This window comes from Narcine bancroftii, chromosome 2, assembly GCF_036971445.1.
Source record: "Narcine bancroftii isolate sNarBan1 chromosome 2, sNarBan1.hap1, whole genome shotgun sequence".
Lineage (NCBI taxonomy): Eukaryota > Metazoa > Chordata > Chondrichthyes > Torpediniformes > Narcinidae > Narcine > Narcine bancroftii.
In genome coordinates, this window is record NC_091470.1 from 251,081,013 (window position 1) to 251,099,936 (window position 18,924).

Sequence of the window (18,924 nt, forward strand, 5' to 3'; positions counted from 1 at the left end):
TCCCTCCTCCCCACCCACCCACCTGCCCCCTCCCTGAAATGTGCTGTGACCCTCAATGATTTGGAGCAACTTCACCACCCCCAAAAATGGAACCATGTATTTTTTTTTAATGTTTGCTGTGAAAATTCGTGGACTTCTGTGCTTGTAAAGGTTAAGGGGTCATAGTGATACAGTTGCTGCCTTGCAGCTTCAATGACTTAGATCCAGTCTCAACCTTTTATCTGTGTGGAGTTTGCATGTTCTCTGTGCACACATGGGAGTTTTCTCTGGATTCTCTGGTTTCTTCCCATATCTATAAGACATAGGCTGGTTGGTGAATTGGCCACTGTAAATTGCCGCTTGTGTGTGTGGATTCATGGTAGTGGTTGTAGAGGAGGGGAAGTTGATGGACAGAATAAATTATATTTATACAGTTGATAGTCAATGTGAATTTGGTGGGCTGAAGGGCTTGTTTCCATGGAGTATGATTCTATGACTCTGGTAATGAGAATGGATAATTTATTCTCTCTGCCTAGCTGTTCAGCATCAAATATTGCCAAATCGGACTTTAGATATCTCTATAATGGAGCTCACTGAACTCTGAAAAGTATGTCTTAACCCAGCCCTAGAGCAACACCTGTGCTGAATAACTGATGTGCCAATTGTTGCTCCTGTCAACAGTTTTTCTCTGTATGAGAATTATAATTAGCATCACATCACAGGCAATTTACATCGTTTAGTTGTGATTGCCAGGAACTGGTGTTGCTCAATTTGAACTTGAATTGTGGCCAGACATCACAAAGCTCAACCCTGCTGGCAGATATTTAGACACAGATTCACTGGAAAATTATTCTACTGTTTAACATCCAAAATAAAGCAAACTAGAATATTAACAGGAATAACATGAAACCGTCCAGAAAATCTGTGGGTCCAGCACCATCAAAGTTCAGAGCACATTAGATTAATGGAGTTTGACCATAACAACTGAGTCTCATCTGAAATCCCTAAAATCCAAGAAATGGTACAGAGGAGAATTGTTCATGGAACTGAGATCAGAAAAATGCCAGGAGGTTTCTGCTTTAAAATATGATTAAGCTAGAAAGAATTTTTAAATGGAGGTACATAAAATAGTGTATTAACCAAACGATACCTACTTTATCCGGTGGATACAAAAGTTACCTTGGTACTCTTTGATGAAGCAGTTGATTTCACCTGGGACAAGAACAGCATAAACTTGGTTAGGCACCATCTGTGAAGGCAGAGAGATGATTACCATTTCAGGTCAAGACCCTCCATGGATGCTGCCTGACCCACTGAGTTCATCCAGTTAACCTGATTTTTTTTGTTCCAGGCGACAGCATTTGTAGTGTTTATTCTCAATTTTATCTGGTATCCTGGCCAATGTTTGTTCTTCCACCAATGCTGTTAGAGCAGGGGTCCCCAAACATTTTAGACTGTCAACCGTCGACCTCCTGGGGCATGGAATCCTGGTGGGGAGTTGGGGCTGGGTAGTGTGAATAGAAGTCTGGTTTTAGACCAGACAGTCCAGCTTTTGAGCCTTTGTCCTCCACTGGTGCCACCTTGAGCCCGATGTTAATTTGTCCTTCATTTGGGGGCGTAGGCCCTACGTCTCTAAAATGAGGACAAATTAAGGGGCAGAAAGGTCACATCTGTTAAATGCAGCATCCCGGAGTCTGCAGGCCGTGGGGGGAGGGGGGGACTATTTTAAATTGATCCTCCCCCCACCACGTTATTGACCCCACTTCCCCCGGTGTTATCGACCCGCCTTTGGAACCCCTGTCATTTATCAATCTCCTGGATGGTCCGATTGAATATCGACCACTTTGGAGACCCCTATGTTAGAGTGAGGTTTTTGGCTTCTTTACTATTTAATTGGCTTTGCTCTGCATCATTTATTTGCTGTGTCTGCTTGCACAATAGCAACTTTTGGAACTTAAATGTGATTTATTAATTAGGATGTTCTTTAGGACAACTGGAAGCTGAGAAAGATGTTTAATGTTCAATCCTTGGTGCCTCATTACAGGAAGGATGTGGAAACTTTGGAATGGGTACAGAAGAGATAGGCCAGGATGCTGCCTGGATTAGAGGTTATAAGGAGAGGTTGGGCAAGCTTGAGCTGTTTTCATTAAAAGCTGAGGAGATACATAATAGAAATTTATAGAATGATGAGAGGGTAGAGAGTCAGATTCTTCTATAGCATGGTAAATCATGAAATTATAGAGGACATGCATTTAAGGTGGGTGGGGTTGTTGGGTTTAAAGGAGATGTGCAGGGCAAGTCTTTTTACACAGACTGTAGACATGCTGTTCAAGGTAGAGGTGGAAATAAAAACAACAATGCCTTGAAGGGGCTTTTAAATAGGCACAGGGAATGGAGGGGCATAGATCACATGCAAGCAGGAGAAATTTAGTTTAATTTTGCATTGTGTTCAGCACAGCATTGTGAGCCTGTGGTGCATTTCTAGGTTCAAAAATTTGATTTATTATTTTTCTTTGAGGAGTAAGGATATTTAACATTGAAGATTATTTCAAGCACAGAGCAAGTTGTTACTGCCCCTCAGAATTAATGTCGAAGGCACTTTGCACCATGCTTTTCAGTCTGTGAGTTACATTTGATCCATGGTTACTGGTGAGATGCATGGAGAGTTGATCATTGCACAGGAACATATCATTTGCCACAGTGCAGTTTATAGCTGGTTGTATTTTAATGGGAAAAATTGGAAGACAATTGGAAGACCATATTATGCAATTATTTGGTTAATTCTCATTTGTAGTGTATTTTCCTTAAATGAGACCATGCCTATAAAAGCAGTTGCGAATATCACCATACACTCCCCACAGTATAGGTATGGTGGCAGAAAATTAAATTAGGCAGTTATGGCCTTCATTGTGCAGTAAGTGCATGCCCATATTCCTCCTTACACCATTCTTGTATGTCCTAAATGTAATCAACCCTCCTGAGTACTATCAGCAACAACAAGACAAAAGGATTTGTAGTTGCCCCCACTCCTTGCTCTTGACCTACTCGGAGTGCTGTTGGCAGGATTATCCTGAATTATTGAAATGTTTTCCTGAGTAAAGCTTCCTCCTGAGAGCTAAACAAGAAAATCTGCAGATGCTGGGGTCTAGTTCAGTACACAAACGTGCTGGAGCAACTTGAGCAGGTCACGCAGCATCCTTAAAAAGTGAAGAGCAACCAAAATTTCAGGCCTTAGCCCCAGTGGCAGATTAATCATTAGGCTGAGATGGCTTAAACCTAGGGGCTCGACAGGAGTGGGGACGTCGGGCTCCCAGCAGAAGGAAGTCGGGCTCCTAGGCAGAAGTGGGGACTTCATACTCTATAATTCTTTCAACCCCAAAAGTTCAATTGACCACCCAGCATTTATCGACCCTCTTTTGACCTCCCTGGCATTTTCTGACCCCTTGGATAGTCCCATTGACCCCTAGGGGTCGATATTGACCACTTTAGAAACCCCTAATATGGAGCAGGGGGGAAAGGTCAGGGGGAGCCTTACTAAAGCTCAGCCTAGGGGCCTGGGTGGTCGTTAACCGCCATTGCTTAGCCATTTTTCAGGAGTGCCAAAAATTAAACAGATGTTTGAATATAAAGTTGGCATGGGGTGGGGGGGGGGGGGGGGGGGGAGCACATTCATTGCTGGGAACCACAGCCAAATTTGTTTATATATGAAAGTTTATCACAAATGAAAATACTTAATGGAGTTTATTTCTTTTTTTTCTCCACAGAAGCTTACAATTTTGCTTCACCACACATTAAAGTCACCCCGTCAACAGGTGTGGTGAATCCTTCCATACCTATATCTTGCCATGGCTTCCAATCAAGTCCAGGCCTTTCTACACTGCCATCAACACAAGGAATGATGGGATATGGGGGCCACCTTGACAGTGGTGCTTCAAGCTACTATTTGACTCCAAATCTAAGACCAAATGGTGCTGGAACCCTTGAGAGTCCAAGGATAGAAATTACTCCGTATCCTGGGATGCACATTGCCCACAATCAATTTACTGGTGAACTTGAGATAGATGGAGTTGAAAATGGTTCAAATTGTAAGCGCTCTAATTCATTGGTTACCCTGTCTCTACCCAATCCAGAAGCTTACAGAGATCCCTCATGCTTAAGCCCAGCAAGTAGTCTTTCATCTCGAAGTTGTCATTCAGAGGCATCTGAGTCCAGTTATTCCATTCCTTATGAAGGCTCACCTCTTGCTTCTCCTTGGCAATCACCGTGTGTCTCCCCCAAAGACACTACCCATGAAGGAGGATTCCCTCGAGGGCAAGCTGCATGCACCCTCTGGAATTCACCAAGGCATTCCCCAGGCACTTCGCCGAGGACAAGCATCACCGAGGAGAACTGGCTGAGCCCACGGCCCACCTCCAGACCATCATCAAGGCCACAGTCTCCATGTGGTAAAAGAAGGCATTCATTCAATGGCGGGTACTATCGACAACCATCCTGCTCACCACACCATTCTCGCACACCATCACCACAGACTTCTCCTCGGGTAAGTGTGACCGAGGAAACATGGTTGGGGAGTGGAAACCAGTATAATTCTGCTATTCTTGCTGCCATTACTGCCCTCACCACTGACACTTGCATGGATATTAATGACAGTATACCAGTCAAGTCTCCAAGAAGAACTATACAAGACCAAACCCCTTCCATGTCTCTCAAGCCTGAGCCAGGTAATGAGGATCAAAGAGCCTATTCACCTTCCACAGATCCACTGCAAGACGAATTTTCTGGGTCTCGTCTTCCTGTCAAAAAAGAAGCTTTCTGTGACCAGTATTTATCAGTTCCTCAGCATCCATATCCATGGGCAAAGCCAAAATCTGTCTCATCATCTTCATCTTTTGCCAGGTACGAGAGGGGAATTTATGATTTTTCCACTTCTAATCAATGCAGAACAAGCTTTACAGCAATGTCAATGAAATGTAATAGACTGCTATAGAGAAAGAAAACATGACTAAAAATAATCTGGGCTCAACAATGGTATAACGTATAATGGCTAATGTTCAAAACCAAGTTGCATTTTTCTTTTCTTTGGCCCAGAGTCTTTTGGATTTAGCATGACAGGCCAACTGGGGTCTGTGTTAGGATTCAAGGTTCCTTTATTGACATGGAATAATAGAAAAAAAATGTAACATACACAAAATATATCTGCTTTTGCCTGCTGTAAAGGCAAAGAGTTGCCATTGGCATTGCCTAGCACCTTCAATAATAAGAGAAGGTGAAGGAAAAGAGAGTCCTTTTAGAGACATTGAATGTCCATGGACTCGCCTCCAGCCCTCTCACAGCCTCTGTATTCTCACAGACTCCAATTCATTTCAAAATGGACTGCATTGATTCCATCCTGGTGCACACAGTCTGGGCCAGGAAGAATTGGTGGAAATTGTTAATTAAGAAAATAAAATAAAGGGACATGGCAGGGTGTCTGTATTATATAATATACAGGGAGGGGGAGAAGAGAGAAAGTAAAGGTTGATGTTTCCAATATCGCAATCAATAATTAAAATTGAAGGAATGTGGTTCCACAGTGGCAAAAACTCATTTTCATGGTAACAATTAAAGCAGAGGTTCTCAACCTTTTTCTTTCCACTCACAAACCACTTTAAATATTCCCTATGCCATCGGTGCTCTGTGATTCATAACGGATTGCTTAAGGTGGAATGTGAGTGGAAAGAAAATGTTTGAAAACCACTGTTTAAATCAGATCTATTTGACTTGTTCTGTGCATGGTTTCATAACTCCAAAGGAAATGGGCCAATGACAATTTTTCTCAAGCAAAACATTTCAGTAACAATTGGGTCTGGAGCAGTCATTCTCAACCTTCCCTTCCCACTCACATAGCACCTTAAGCAATCCCTTACGAATCACAGAGCACCGATGGCATAGGGATTACTTAAAGTGGTATGGGAATGGAAAGAAAGAGGTTGAGAACCACTGAATTAAAGCTTATCAAGCCATTAAGAATTGAACCGACATTTGATTGGGAAAACCTTGCCATTTTCTGATATACACTTGCCACATGAACATTGCAACTTCAGACCCTCCAATGTGCTGCATTGAGTGACACTCCTGACTCGACTTTGGATGTTGCTTGAGGTTTTCCCTTTAATGGTGATGAGCTATGATAACGCTATGCCTTTAACGATGGTTGGTGATCCTTTTTAAATATTAAACTTGTCAGAAAATAAATTACAGTACTTTGGTAATTTTCCAAGAAGCTTGCAATGGAAAATAGCATGGTGAATCCATTACCGTATTCCTTCCTAGTATAGGATACTGTGGGAAAAGCCAGCATTTATTGAACATCTCAGAATTCCCCAGATTTCTGCAATTTTAAGTGTTAACCACATTGCTGGGTCTGGACCCTCGTATTTCAAGTAAAGATAGTAAATTATTAGTGAACTTAATGGGGTTTCAAAGAGCAATCTGATGGCTTGCTATTACTTGCTTTGCTATCTTTAATTGATAGACTATAAGTGCTACAGCTTCGGTGGCACAATTTGGACGCAATTCTCTGCATTGTAACCTAGTTTTCTGGCTTGCTAGACCAGCATTGTAATCACTTTACTGCATAAATCTGTTTTGGTACAATAAGAAACTCAGAAACTGCAAATGCTGGAATCTTGAGAAGCTGCAGGGATTCAGCGGGTCAGACAGCATCCATGGAGAGAAATGTATGTTTTGGTTCAGGACCCTTTATTGTACCAGATGTGAGAAGGGGAGATATCAGTACTATAAAGGAAGTGGCGAAGAAGCTGGAGAGGGGCCAAGGGGGTGGGTGGGGACTGGCAGAAGAAGATGGAAGAGAAAGGTGGGGGGGGCAGGCAGTGGTGGGGGTTGGTTTGGGATAGTCAGAGAGAACAGTGAGAATGAAGCAGCAAGAGCAGGGATATTATGAATCCTATTTAGCATCCATTTATCATTGGTGGGTAGATAGGTGCACGATTATGTTATAATATATGTGCAGTACTTTGTATAATCAACATTGTAACCCTGAAGATTTTTTGAAAGTATATGAATAGAATCAGACCAATAACTCCATGAGCCATTCCATCATTTGGTTTAATTGCAGCTGAACTGAATCTCATTCTCCATGCCCACCTTGATTTTGTAAATCTTAATAACTTTTCAGAATAAAAGTCTATCATCTTCCAACTTCGAAGGCCTCAATTCAACCCAAAAGCAATTTAAAGGAGCAAGTTCCACATTCCCATTATACTTTGTGCATTGGTAGTTGCAGACGTAACCCACGGCTACTGGCTTTGCTCACAGTGGAGACGAAACAAGCCTGAAATGTTTCTCAATGCGAGTAAAATAAACAAATAGAATCTGTATCCAAAAATTAGTGGTAATAAGTAATAAATCACTTACAGATATAACAAGCATCACAGATTCCAGATTCAGTGAAGATACTGAGTGTAATTATTAAGCTGCTGGTTCTTTTGTGGATGTTGTAATGAATGCCTATCTTTGTGGGAGACCTTGTAATTGGGGTAAAGGCAGTGGTTTCCAGATGGTTTTCTGCTCAGGCTATGTTGTGCAACCAAGGAACCACTGTCACCATTCACTCCCTCAATTCCACTTCCCAAGTCACCAACACCCCCTCTCAGGCTGTTGTCACTTCTACGTTTATTAAAGACAAACTGCCAAAGTATCCTCAACAATTGAAGATAAATGTAAAATAATCTTCCAACTGAAAGAGCCAGTTTTCAATTTGTCTTTATTGCTATAGGTTATTGCAATGTTCCACTGATGGACTGAGCCTGCATATTTATTCCTCATCAGAATGAATGAAAATTGGCCTCTTAAAACGATTACACGTTATTCTCAAATTCTGAACTACCGTTCTATTGACTTTTATGCAGCTAAAATTAAACTTGGTAGAACATGCAGATTCAGTGAGATCAGATTGTCTTGGATCTGAAATCTATGTTCATGAGACCTGCCTGTCCATACTAACTTATTCCTCAAGAACATTAAGAAATTTCAGCCCTTCGGTTCCATCACTGAGTGAGATCACAGCTGATCTTTCAACTTAATACCATTTTCATGCTTTAATCCAATTTCCCCTCATAGAGCCAAAATGTAAGCAGGGTCTTTGGCCCAATTTGATTTTGCTGGCCAAACTAGTCCATTTACCTACATTTGGGCCATATTCCACTAAATCTTTTCTATCCATGTCACTGACTAAATGTCTTTTAATGTTTAATTATATTTCAAAAGTTTAAATTTAGTCATACAGCATTGTAGTAGGCCCTTCTGGCCCATATGCTCTTGTCCCCCTCCCCTCAAATACACCAAATAACCTGCAACCACTGTACATTTTTGAAGGTGGAAAGAAGCCAGAGTACTGGGGAAAACTCACACAGACATGGACAGAATGTACAAACTCTTGATAGTCAATGCCGGATATGAACCCAGTGTGGTAAACCACTGTATATATGTTTGGCTGTGTTAGTATTTGTTATAGTTCATCTGGACACGCCCCTTGATAACTGGGCCTGTGGCTCCTCCCACAGGCCCCTGAATAAAGGCAACTGTGCCACAGGTCCCTCCTCAGACCAGGACAGTCAACCAGCATGGACGTGCCTCCATTCTGTTGTTAATAAAAGCCTCTCAGTTTTTATATAACTTCTAGTCTTTTGAAGTAATTGATGGTGCGTCAATTTTATTAACAACAATTGTTTTGATAATGGAACATATTTTGAAACCAGAAAAGCTGGAACTCAACCCACAATCGCCTGACACATCCAACGGCTTTGAATTCTGGTTGCGTTGCTTTGAAACGTTCCTGCAGACCTCCTCTACTACTACTCGATCAGAGAATAACAGGCTGCAAGTACTATATTCCCAGGTCAGGCCCCTGGTATATTCCATGATCAGGGACTCAGAGTCTTACCCAGAGGTGAAGGAAATACTGAAAAGCCAGTACCTGAGGAAGGTAAATGAGACATAGACACCTCTTGGCTTACCAAAAAACAGGGAAATCAAGCACCGAGTACCTTTGGGCCCCGTGGGGTTTCAGATGGGCCTGCGGCTGCAAGGCCATGATGGCCGCAGTGAACACTGAGGACTTGATCAGAGACGCTTACGTTGCGGGCATCAGATCCAGCTATATCAGGCAGAGACTGTTGGAGCAGGGTGAGCTTGACTTAGAGAGCAGTTGAACTAGCAGACACACTAGAGGTGGCCCTCCAAAATATGGAGGCTTACTCAGCTGATAACATGGCCACCTTGTGGTCACCATGAGTGCCGCCATCTTGGAACATGGGAGGGCCACTGCCACATCTCATCAGTGACTCGACCACGGCTGCTGTACACCGTGAGCACCAAAACTGCTACTTCTGTGGCCTGCACAAGCACCTTAGTAAAAGCTGCCCGTTGAAAGATGTGGTTAGCTTTAGCTGTGGAAAGAAAGGGCATTATCCAAAGTTATGCAAATCCAAGTCAAACCCAGCAACACGGGATGTGGGCTGTGGGGGCCACCATTTTGGATGATGCCATCTTGGGATCGAATACCCATACACTCCACTGAATCTATGGAGTCAAATAGTGATTAATCGCTGGGTTCCACCATGCTGGATCAAAGTAACGCTCACCAAATTGCCAGATCAATGATGGACATCGAGGTGAATAGTCATGAGATAAGCTGCTTGTTTAATAGTGGGAGCATGGAAAGCTTTCATCCACCCTGACCTGGTGCAGCGTTACTCCCTCGCAGTAAGGCATGCAAGCCACAAAGTCTCCATGGCCTCAAAGTCCTATCTGCCAGATGTTCGCGGATTCTGTGTAGTGACTGATTGTGCAGGGCACAGACTACAAAGACTTTAAACTTCTCGTGATGCCACGGCTCTGCGCTGTCGTGCTGCTGGGGTTGGACTTTCAATGCCACCTTAAAAGTGTGAAGATGGAGTATGAAGGGACCCATCCCCCCTCAATGTCTGTAAACAACAATTTTTAAATCACTAGTATATGCTAGTACTTGTTATAGTTTGTCTGGACACATCCCTTGCTGTCTGTGCCTATGGCTCCTCCCACAGACCCCTTAATGATGGTGACTGTGCCACAGCTCCATCCCAAGTTCAGGATAGTCGACCAGCATGGAGGTGCCTCCATTCTGTTATTAATAAAAGCCCATCAGTTTCTATATAACTTCTAGTCTTTTGAAATAACTGATGGTGCATCACCTGGTTTGCTGGCACTGAAATAGCACTGCACTAATTGCTACGCTAACTGTGCCAACCCTTTCGAATTATGTTTCAAATAAATTCAACGAATGCACCTCCACCACCCGTATAAGCAGAGATTTCAAATACTCCCCACGAGGTTGAAGAAATTTCCTTCATCTCAGACATGAATGGTTTTGAGACTGAGCACTGGTTCAGGAGCCACGTTCAAGGGTAACGTTGCCTTGGCATTGACCGTGTCAAGTCGTGTGTTTCAGGAGATCACCTCTCATTCTTCCATACAGGGGGCAAGCAGAGCTGACCCTGCTTTCCCGACAGTTCTTCTGCAAAGCAGAACAGACTGTGAGTGGCAATCAGGTCTCTAGGCCTCAGGTGGTGGAATGTGAGGACTTAACATTGGAATGTCCTTCCAATAGCAGAGAAATTTAAAATTGATGCAAATTACTTCATTAGTGAGCAAAAAGTACGAAATTAAAAAATGTTAAAAATGCCTCAATGGGTAGAAAGGTTTAAAGGCACTTCCCACATAACTCACCACTGAAATTTATGCAGTTACAAAGCTTCTGGCATAAAACTTGCAGCTGAGTGTAAGGTGTGTCTTGTTCCTCTGCTCCACAAGTTTTTTCTCCACCAGTGGATTTGGTGGTGACAGGGAGAAGCTGAAATGCGAGAAGGAAACAGAGGCTTCTTGATAGAACTGCTGGCCAAACACAAACCTGTTTCAGCTCATAAGTTATCAAGGACTAATTTATGAAACTCCTCCCCAGCTTTTTGAAAGTTACATTTCCTGTGAAATTTTCATAAATTTATTTTTAAAATGGAATGTGTTTAAACATTATTTCTGGCTGAAATTACTTTCTAAATATTGGATTAAAAATATATGGTGATTTCTTTTTAAGTGTATTTCCCCAAATTTAGTTAAAGTAGATTTACTGAATCATATTTTGCTAGGCCTTAAAAAAGTTAAAGATATTAAGTTAAATGGTGTAGCGGGCCAAGTGACTGCAAGGTTAGATGGGCCAAATCACTGCCCCAGTCATCTGCCTCAAAATGGCGCGAATCCCCCTTCACTCCTGAGAAAAAGCCCATGGTTAACGACACATGTTTCCCAGGGGAACTCCCCACTTCCGGGTGGCGCCCCACCAGTCAGGGAGTGACGCCGCGATGTGATGACATCACTTCTGGAAGCTGGTGCACACGTCACCGGAAGTGGGTATTTCCCTGTGCGCAGTGTGAGGAAATCAAATAATAAAGTCAGTTACTGGTTCACCCTTGCACCATGTGGACATCCCTTTATTCCGTAGCACTGCCGCAGCAGATACTACAGTGGTGACCCCAACAGTTCCAATGTTTTTGGAACCCATCTCGAACTTAACAGGATTCAGGCTGCTGCTACCACTACAGTCATAGCGGCTGCAGCCAACATGGTGGGCGTGCATTTGCCGACCTTCTGGGCAAGCCAGCCGAGGAATTGGCTACAACTGGCCGAATCACAGTTCCACATCAGAGGGATTGTCTCAGAGGACACCAAGTTCTGGCACGTTGTCAGCGCCTTGGATGCCGCCACTGCAGCCAAAGTAAGCTCCTTTGGGGAAAACCCTTCCATGGAGCTTAAGTATGAGCAATTCCGGCATTTCCTTCTCGATTCCATGGAACTCAGTTGGCACAAACTCACTGTTCACATCCTAAATATGCAGGGTGATAGGAATCCCTCCAAGCTCATGCACGAATTGGTGGCCCTAGCAGACGGACACACAGACTGTTTCCTTTTCGAGGCCCTGTTCCTTTCCAAACTGCTGGTACACATTTCTTCGGCAGTTTCTGACATGGATTTCAGTGCCCCACACCTGGTAGCCAAGGAGGCAGACAGACTTTTCCGTACCCCACAACAGAGCTCGATCTACGTGCAGCCCATCTATGGCATTGGTGTCGCTGTCTCAACAACTCCGCCCGGCCCCCCAGCAGTAGGTGTGGCCCAACCACAGCGCAACGAGCTCCCAGTCAAACAGAGCGAATACTGCTTCTATCACCGTAAATGGGGCGAAAACACCCGGCAGTGCACTCCCCCCCCCCCCTCCATGCTCCTACCCCACCACCAAACCAAACACGGTGACGGGAAACAGGTAGGCTGGCCCACAATAATAGCTTTGGCAGTTGGCGCTTATATACCTTGGGGACCAGTGAATGAAAAGGGACTTCCTAGTTGACATGGGTGCAGAGATAAGCCTCGTCCCACTGACATATTTCGAGACCAAACACAACCCCAAGGCCTCCCTCTATAAGCAGCCCATGGATCCTCCATTCAGAGCTACGCCACCCGCCTGGTCACAATCCACACAGTGGACACTGTTTTCCAGTGGATGTGCACAATCGCAGCTGTGGGACAGGCCTTATTTTGAGCAGATTTCCTCCGGGCACAAGAACTTTTGGTGGATGTGACCAGATGTCGTTTGGTGGATGCTACCACATTCCAGTCATACCCCCTTAGTTTGTGGCAATGTCCTTTTCTGGCATTAGAAATCCACACTTTGGACCAAAACGAGTATGCCTGCCTACTAGCCAAGTACCTGACCCTACTGGTGCCCAATTTCCACGACACCAAACCACCACATGGCGTAGAGCACCACATTGAGACCACTGGGCCTACAGTGTATGCATGGGCATAGCGCCTCCACAAGACAAAGTCAGGCAAGCCAAGATTGATTTAAATGCCATGGAGGAGCTGGGGATCACCCACTGTTCAAACAGCCCCTGGGCCTCCCTGCTGCACATTGTACAGAAGAGCTCTGGAGGCTGGCACTGTCTGGCGAATACAGGCAACTAAATGATGTTACAGTCCCAGATAGGTACCCTATCCCACACGCTCCAGACTTCGCCACGAGGATTCAGGGCTACCGAGTTTTTTCCAAGGTAGACCTCGTCAAGGGGTGCCACCAGATTCCAGTGCATCCCAGCGACATCCCGAAAATGCCCATCATCACACTCTTTGGCCTTTTCCAGTTCCTTCGGATGCCGTTCAGACTAAAGTAAGCAGCCCAGACGTTTCAGCGGCTTACGGACGTAGTCGACAGGGACCTCAACTCATCTTCACCTACTTGGATGACATCCTCTTTGCCAGCCCCGACGCCAGCACACACAGGACATACCTGACTCGCCTTTTTGACAGGTTGCAGTAGTTCAGACTCAAGGTGAACCCAGCCTAGAGACAATCGATTTCTTGAAACACTGTAGCAGACAAGAAAGAGTCAAACTGCTGCCAGACAAGGTAGAGGCCATCCAAAACTTCCCCATGCCGAGCACGATCACAGGCCTGCAGAAGTTCCTTGGTATGGTGAACTTTTATCATCGCTTCCTATCGGGAGCAGCCACCTTCATGCAGCCCCTCTTCGACCTCGTCAAGCTCGACAACAAGTCACTCCAGTGGTCTCTGGAAACCACAGAAATGTTGCAGACCACAAAAGCTGTCTACCCAGATTCTACCTCCCCTCTAGCCCTGATAACAGATGTGTCAGACAGAGCAATGGGCGTGGTGTTGGAGCAATGGATTGACGAGCAATGGTGCCCACTGGCCTTCTTCAGCAAACATCTCCAGACACCAATGCATTCAACTGTGAGCTGTTGGCCTGGTACCTGGCAATACAACACTTCCGGTACATGTTAGAAGGAAGGATTTTAACCATCTACACAAACCACTCACTTACGCACTCAGCAAAGTTTCAGACCCGTGGTCACCTCTCCTACATATCGGAGTACACAAAAAATATCTGCCACATCTCAGGCAAGTCCAACATGGCGACTAACATCTTATCTAGACCCATAATCACCATCATCTAAGTGGGGGGGGGGGGGGGGGTCAACATCGCTCAGCTGACCAAGGACCACAGGGAGGATGCGAATGTCCAAGCCTACCAGAATGCCATCACCAACCTGAAGGTCAGCAATTTCTGCCCCTCACCAGGAAGCCCCTTCTCTACTGTGCTTCTTATCCACAGGCTTCTCCAGACCCATCCTACCCGCGACCTGGCGATGGTGGGTGTTTGATCAAATCCATGGCCTGTCCCACCCCTCCCTAAGGTCCACAGTCTGCCTGTTGTCCGAGAAGTTTGTGTGGCACGGTTTCTATCACAACGTGACCCTATGGGCTAAAACCTGTTTGTGTACCAAAGTCCCAAAGTGAACAGACACACCAAGGCCCCTTTCCAGATTTTCGAGCCGATTTCAACACGTGCACGTGGACATCGCAGGCCCACTCCCCGTGAGCCAAGGTATGTGGTATCTGTTTAAAATAATCAACTGTTTTACCCATTGGCCGGAAGCAATACCCTTACCCACATGCTACATAGAGACTTGCCCCAGAGCCTTCTTGTCCACTTGGGTCGCACGTTTCAGAGTCCCAACCCACATCACCTTGGACTGAGGGGACCAGTTCACTTTTTTGCTCTGGGCTGACCTAGCCAAGTTCTGCGGCAGCCAGTTACACCATACCATGGCCTACCATCCTCAGGCCAATGGCCTGGTTGAGCAATTCCACTGCCACCTGAAGGCAGTCCTAAAAGCTGGACAACAAGGCCTAAACTGGATGGATGAACTCCCATGGGTGATTTTAGGCATCCTCACAGCACCGAAGGAAGACCTACCAGTCTCATACGCTGAGATGGTGTACGGTTTCCCACTTACCATCCCCGGGAATATTCACTTCAACCCCCGGTACACAGCCTAGTGCCCTAGATGTCCTCCAGTGATTGAGGGTTCAAGCGGGTAAACAGAAGCCCCTGCCACCTTCCTGACCTGGCTCTCCACCCTACCACATCCCCACGGACCTAAGTCCCCCAACTACGTTTTCTTATGGAGAGGACAGCAAGGAACACCCCTACGGTGCCCCTATGAAGACCCATTCAAGGTGTTGCAGTGGGACAGTGTCGTTTTTACACCAGACATTGGCGGACAGCAGGACAGATTCACAATCGACCGCCTCAGGGCAGCGCATCTGGACTCAGGCCAGCCACCCTGGACCCCCAGGTCAGACACGGAGGCGGCCCACCCAAAGACTGTATGGTAACCTATTCAGAGGGAGGCAGCGATTCTGGGGGGGGGGGGGGTGGTGGTGTAGCGGGCCGAGCGACTGTGCAGTTAGGCCGGCCAAAACGCCGCCCCAGTCGTCCACCTCAAAATGGTGTGGGTTCCCCTTCACTTCCGAGGAGAAGCCCAGAATTGATGACACATATTGCCCAGGGGACATCACCGCTCCCGGGTGGTGCACCATCGGTCAGGGTGTGACGCCACAATGCGCTGACGTCTCTTCTGGAAGCCGGCGCACACATCACCGGAAGTGGGTTTACCCCTGCGCGCAGCGTGAGGAATTCAAGCAATAAAGTCGGTTCCTGGTTCACCCTTGCACCGTGTGGACGTCTCTTAATTCCATAGCCCTGCCATAGCAGATGCTATAATGTCATTTTTAAGAAGATTGTAAATAAAAATAATTGGAAATAGTTTAAAAAATTGCTAATCTTCTATGATGTAAAGATTTTGAATTTCCTTCTTATGAACAATTCTGTGCCAAGTTGGAAAGATAACATTCATGTTAATTTTGATCCAAGAAACAAACTTGACTGATATCAAGATCACATAAAATTTGATTTTTTTAAATAATGAAAATGACAACCTATTGTAATAGTGACTAATGATTTAAAAATCCAGTATAATCAGATTTATTTTTAATAAGCTTAGTAAGTTTTTTTTAATAAGCTTTCAATTTATTAAAATGCTGTTACCACAATATAAGATGAAATGAGGGAGGAAATGTCAGTGGTAGGTTCACACTCTACTTATCTCTCTGCTAATTTTAAGATGCTGTACATGTAGCACAGAATTTATTCTGTCAACCATGAACTGAGTTTCTTATTGCATACACTCGGGTCATTTGGGAAATGAGTTTTTTGAAAAATCAGCTTTGTTCAGTAGAGTTGGATATCAAGCCAAAGGATCATTAAATTGAAGAACAGAATTTTTATCGAGAGCAACAGAAATCTAGGCTACAGGAAGTGATTACTTAGCAGAGATAAGGTCTTACCTCTATCTAATGATGTAAAGCTGCACTACAAAAAATACCACTTAATTAAAAACAAATTCTTGATGTAATGAGAATTCCTGGTGATCATTAAAACTGCTTTGTGGTTATTATGTTATTTAAAATTAATGGTAATTGTTGAAAATATTAATTAAAATCTGATCATTTGTGAGGTAGTTTGTAGTATGGATGAAACTTTACTCTTCAAATGAGTGAAATGAATTATAATTTGAAATTTACTCAATGAATATTTACTATAGAAATGTGAAACTGAAATATGTAGCCCTATATTGACACAAGACTTGTATGTTGAGTTATTTTAATGCAGATTTGTAAAATTGCTGAACTAAATATGTTTCCTTCTGCTTAGCTCTACTTTGCCTGCCCTTGACTGGCAGTTGCCATCCCATTCAGGACCATATGAGCTGGAGATTGAAGTACAGCCTAAGTCGCATCACAGAGCCCACTACGAGACCGAGGGCAGCCGTGGAGCTGTAAAGGCATCTGGGGGTGGACACCCGATTGTGCAGGTTCAAATGCTACATTACTGCAACTTTTATTTCATGCTCTGAGCATTATTTCAGCTTGCACAATATTTTAGTTGAAGAAAAGGTATACTGTATTGCTTCTGCAAGGTGTTCTGCAGTCACAATTCTGCTTTTAAGTTGTGTTGCACATGCAGCTAATTCTTTCTCAGGGTTGTGGGTGTGCAGTAACATTTCTCAGGATCATGCAAAGGCAGTGCATAAGCTGCTCAATTGGTGCTTTGATGGGACCAATCAGTTGGCTAACCATCCCAGTACACTTTAGAATCAACTGTATTGGAGTGTGGGATTGGAGTCACATACATGCCTTTGTAGGAAACATGTTTCCTTCCTTATAAAGGGTGAGTCCCTGTAAGATCACAGACATTGAAGAAATGGGGTTGGGAGGATGGGAAGTTGGTGTCGAGGGTAAGAAGGCATGAATTACCAATAATCAAAAATTAAGTGTTCAAAGTTTGCTCTTGCTGTAACACTTTATGACTTACTTAAGCCACATCTTGGCATTCTCGCCCAGTTCAGAGACAGTTGAACGACAGCTGGGTTTGTGCATAGATTAGATCCAATGAACTCTTCTGGATAATTCAGGGATAATTATTTGTCCAAGTAACATTACCATTGTGTTTTCAATTGCAAAATGAGGCTGTTTATCACTATGGGTGTTCAAAGTGTCTTGTGTTTTTTGTTGCACTTGTTTCACTCTGTTATAACTCTGGACTCTTATTGAGTTAATTATACATTTTGTTTTCACCACTGGCAAACATATAATAGCAAACAACTTTATGATTTACATCTTCATTGTTCAACTTGGGAACAATTTTAGAAGTTATCCTTGCCTGAGGGAACACATTGCTGTGTGAGCATTGTTCCTGCACTGTGTTCTATATACTTCTTTTTACAATAAAATGCATTTAACAGCTGTAGTATGTATTTTCAAACAGCTCACAACCTTCTAGAACATTTTTGGCTAATAAGGCCCATTTGAAGGGTAAATTTAATTTTGTATTTCCTTTGTGTGGGAATTAAGGAGAATCAAATATGTTATTTCAAAAGAAAGATTTGAATTTTAGTTCCAAAGTAAATTAAACTTTTTAATTAACTTCTAATTAAATGACTATGATCATTTAGACCTACAATCCAAGCACAGGCACCTGAAGTAAACTATATTTTCCAATGTAATCTGTATTATCAATCTTTTGAGAAGCACAGAGACTCAAACTGGTTTGCTGCCTTACAATGACCTATGTACAATTCTGACCTCCCTTGTGACCACGTGGGTCTCATCTGGTTTTCTCTCACATTCAAAAAATCTGTGAGTCTGATTGGCTGTTGCAAATTGCCACTCATGCATAGGTGAGTGGTAGAATCTGGGGGCCTGATGGGAATATAGGGTAAATGAAATGGGATTAATTGTGGTGAAGACTTGGCAGGCTGGAGAGCCTGTTTTCTTTATGATTGCATGATAAATGTTTATATTTTTATGCATCAGGATTCTTTTGTTCCCTGATGTTTACTTGGAAAGCATTAGGCTGAACTTTCGACAGACTGACAAACTGCTCTCTATCACTAATTATCTGCCGTTGGTCCATGGTGCTGCACCCAACCTGACAGCAGAGGCAGCCCAATATTTGGAAGCCTGCTCCCAGATAATTGGTGAGGTTCAGCCCTCTCCGAGAACAAGTGGCACTCACAGTATGGCTTTGACTGCTGGTGAGAACCTGACTCCTTTCAAAACTCTCTCTGATATCAAAGTTGAATGACTGGTTTGACATTCACAAACACTTAGAAATTATTACAATTTATAAAAAATGACAAAATATTAAAATTATTATTACATTTAAGACATACATTTGAAAATAATTAAAATATTTTTGCTCAGTAAAATAAGATAGAAATATTTACTTCATGTTGTCTCTATAGCCAAAAATCTGGCATAGTTAATCGATTTTAGAACTGGAACATCTGAGGTGGTTTGAATTGCCTCGGCAGGCACCCTGAGGAGTCCCACCAGTTTAATGGACATGTCTGGGGGGTTGGCATTTATTGGCTGTGTTTCAACTCAGGCTCATCAACCAGGAAGCTTAGACAGGGTGGACAGCCAGCA

General features: G+C 43.8%; 1 protein-coding gene across 5 annotated transcripts in view; it reads left to right on the forward strand.

Annotated features, from left to right (window-relative positions):
* Positions 1 to 18,924, forward strand: part of nfatc1 (nuclear factor of activated T cells 1) — a 258,894-nt gene that overhangs the window by 24,047 nt on the left and 215,923 nt on the right. For all 5 annotated transcript variants that reach the window (XM_069920819.1, XM_069920818.1, XM_069920820.1 and 2 more), the window contains exons 2-3: positions 3,744 to 4,875; positions 16,649 to 16,808. In XM_069920819.1, coding sequence (XP_069776920.1) covers positions 3,875 to 4,875; positions 16,649 to 16,808 — 1,161 coding nt within the window. In that variant the 5' untranslated portion in view covers positions 3,744 to 3,874. The remainder of the gene's footprint in view (positions 1 to 3,743; positions 4,876 to 16,648; positions 16,809 to 18,924) is intronic.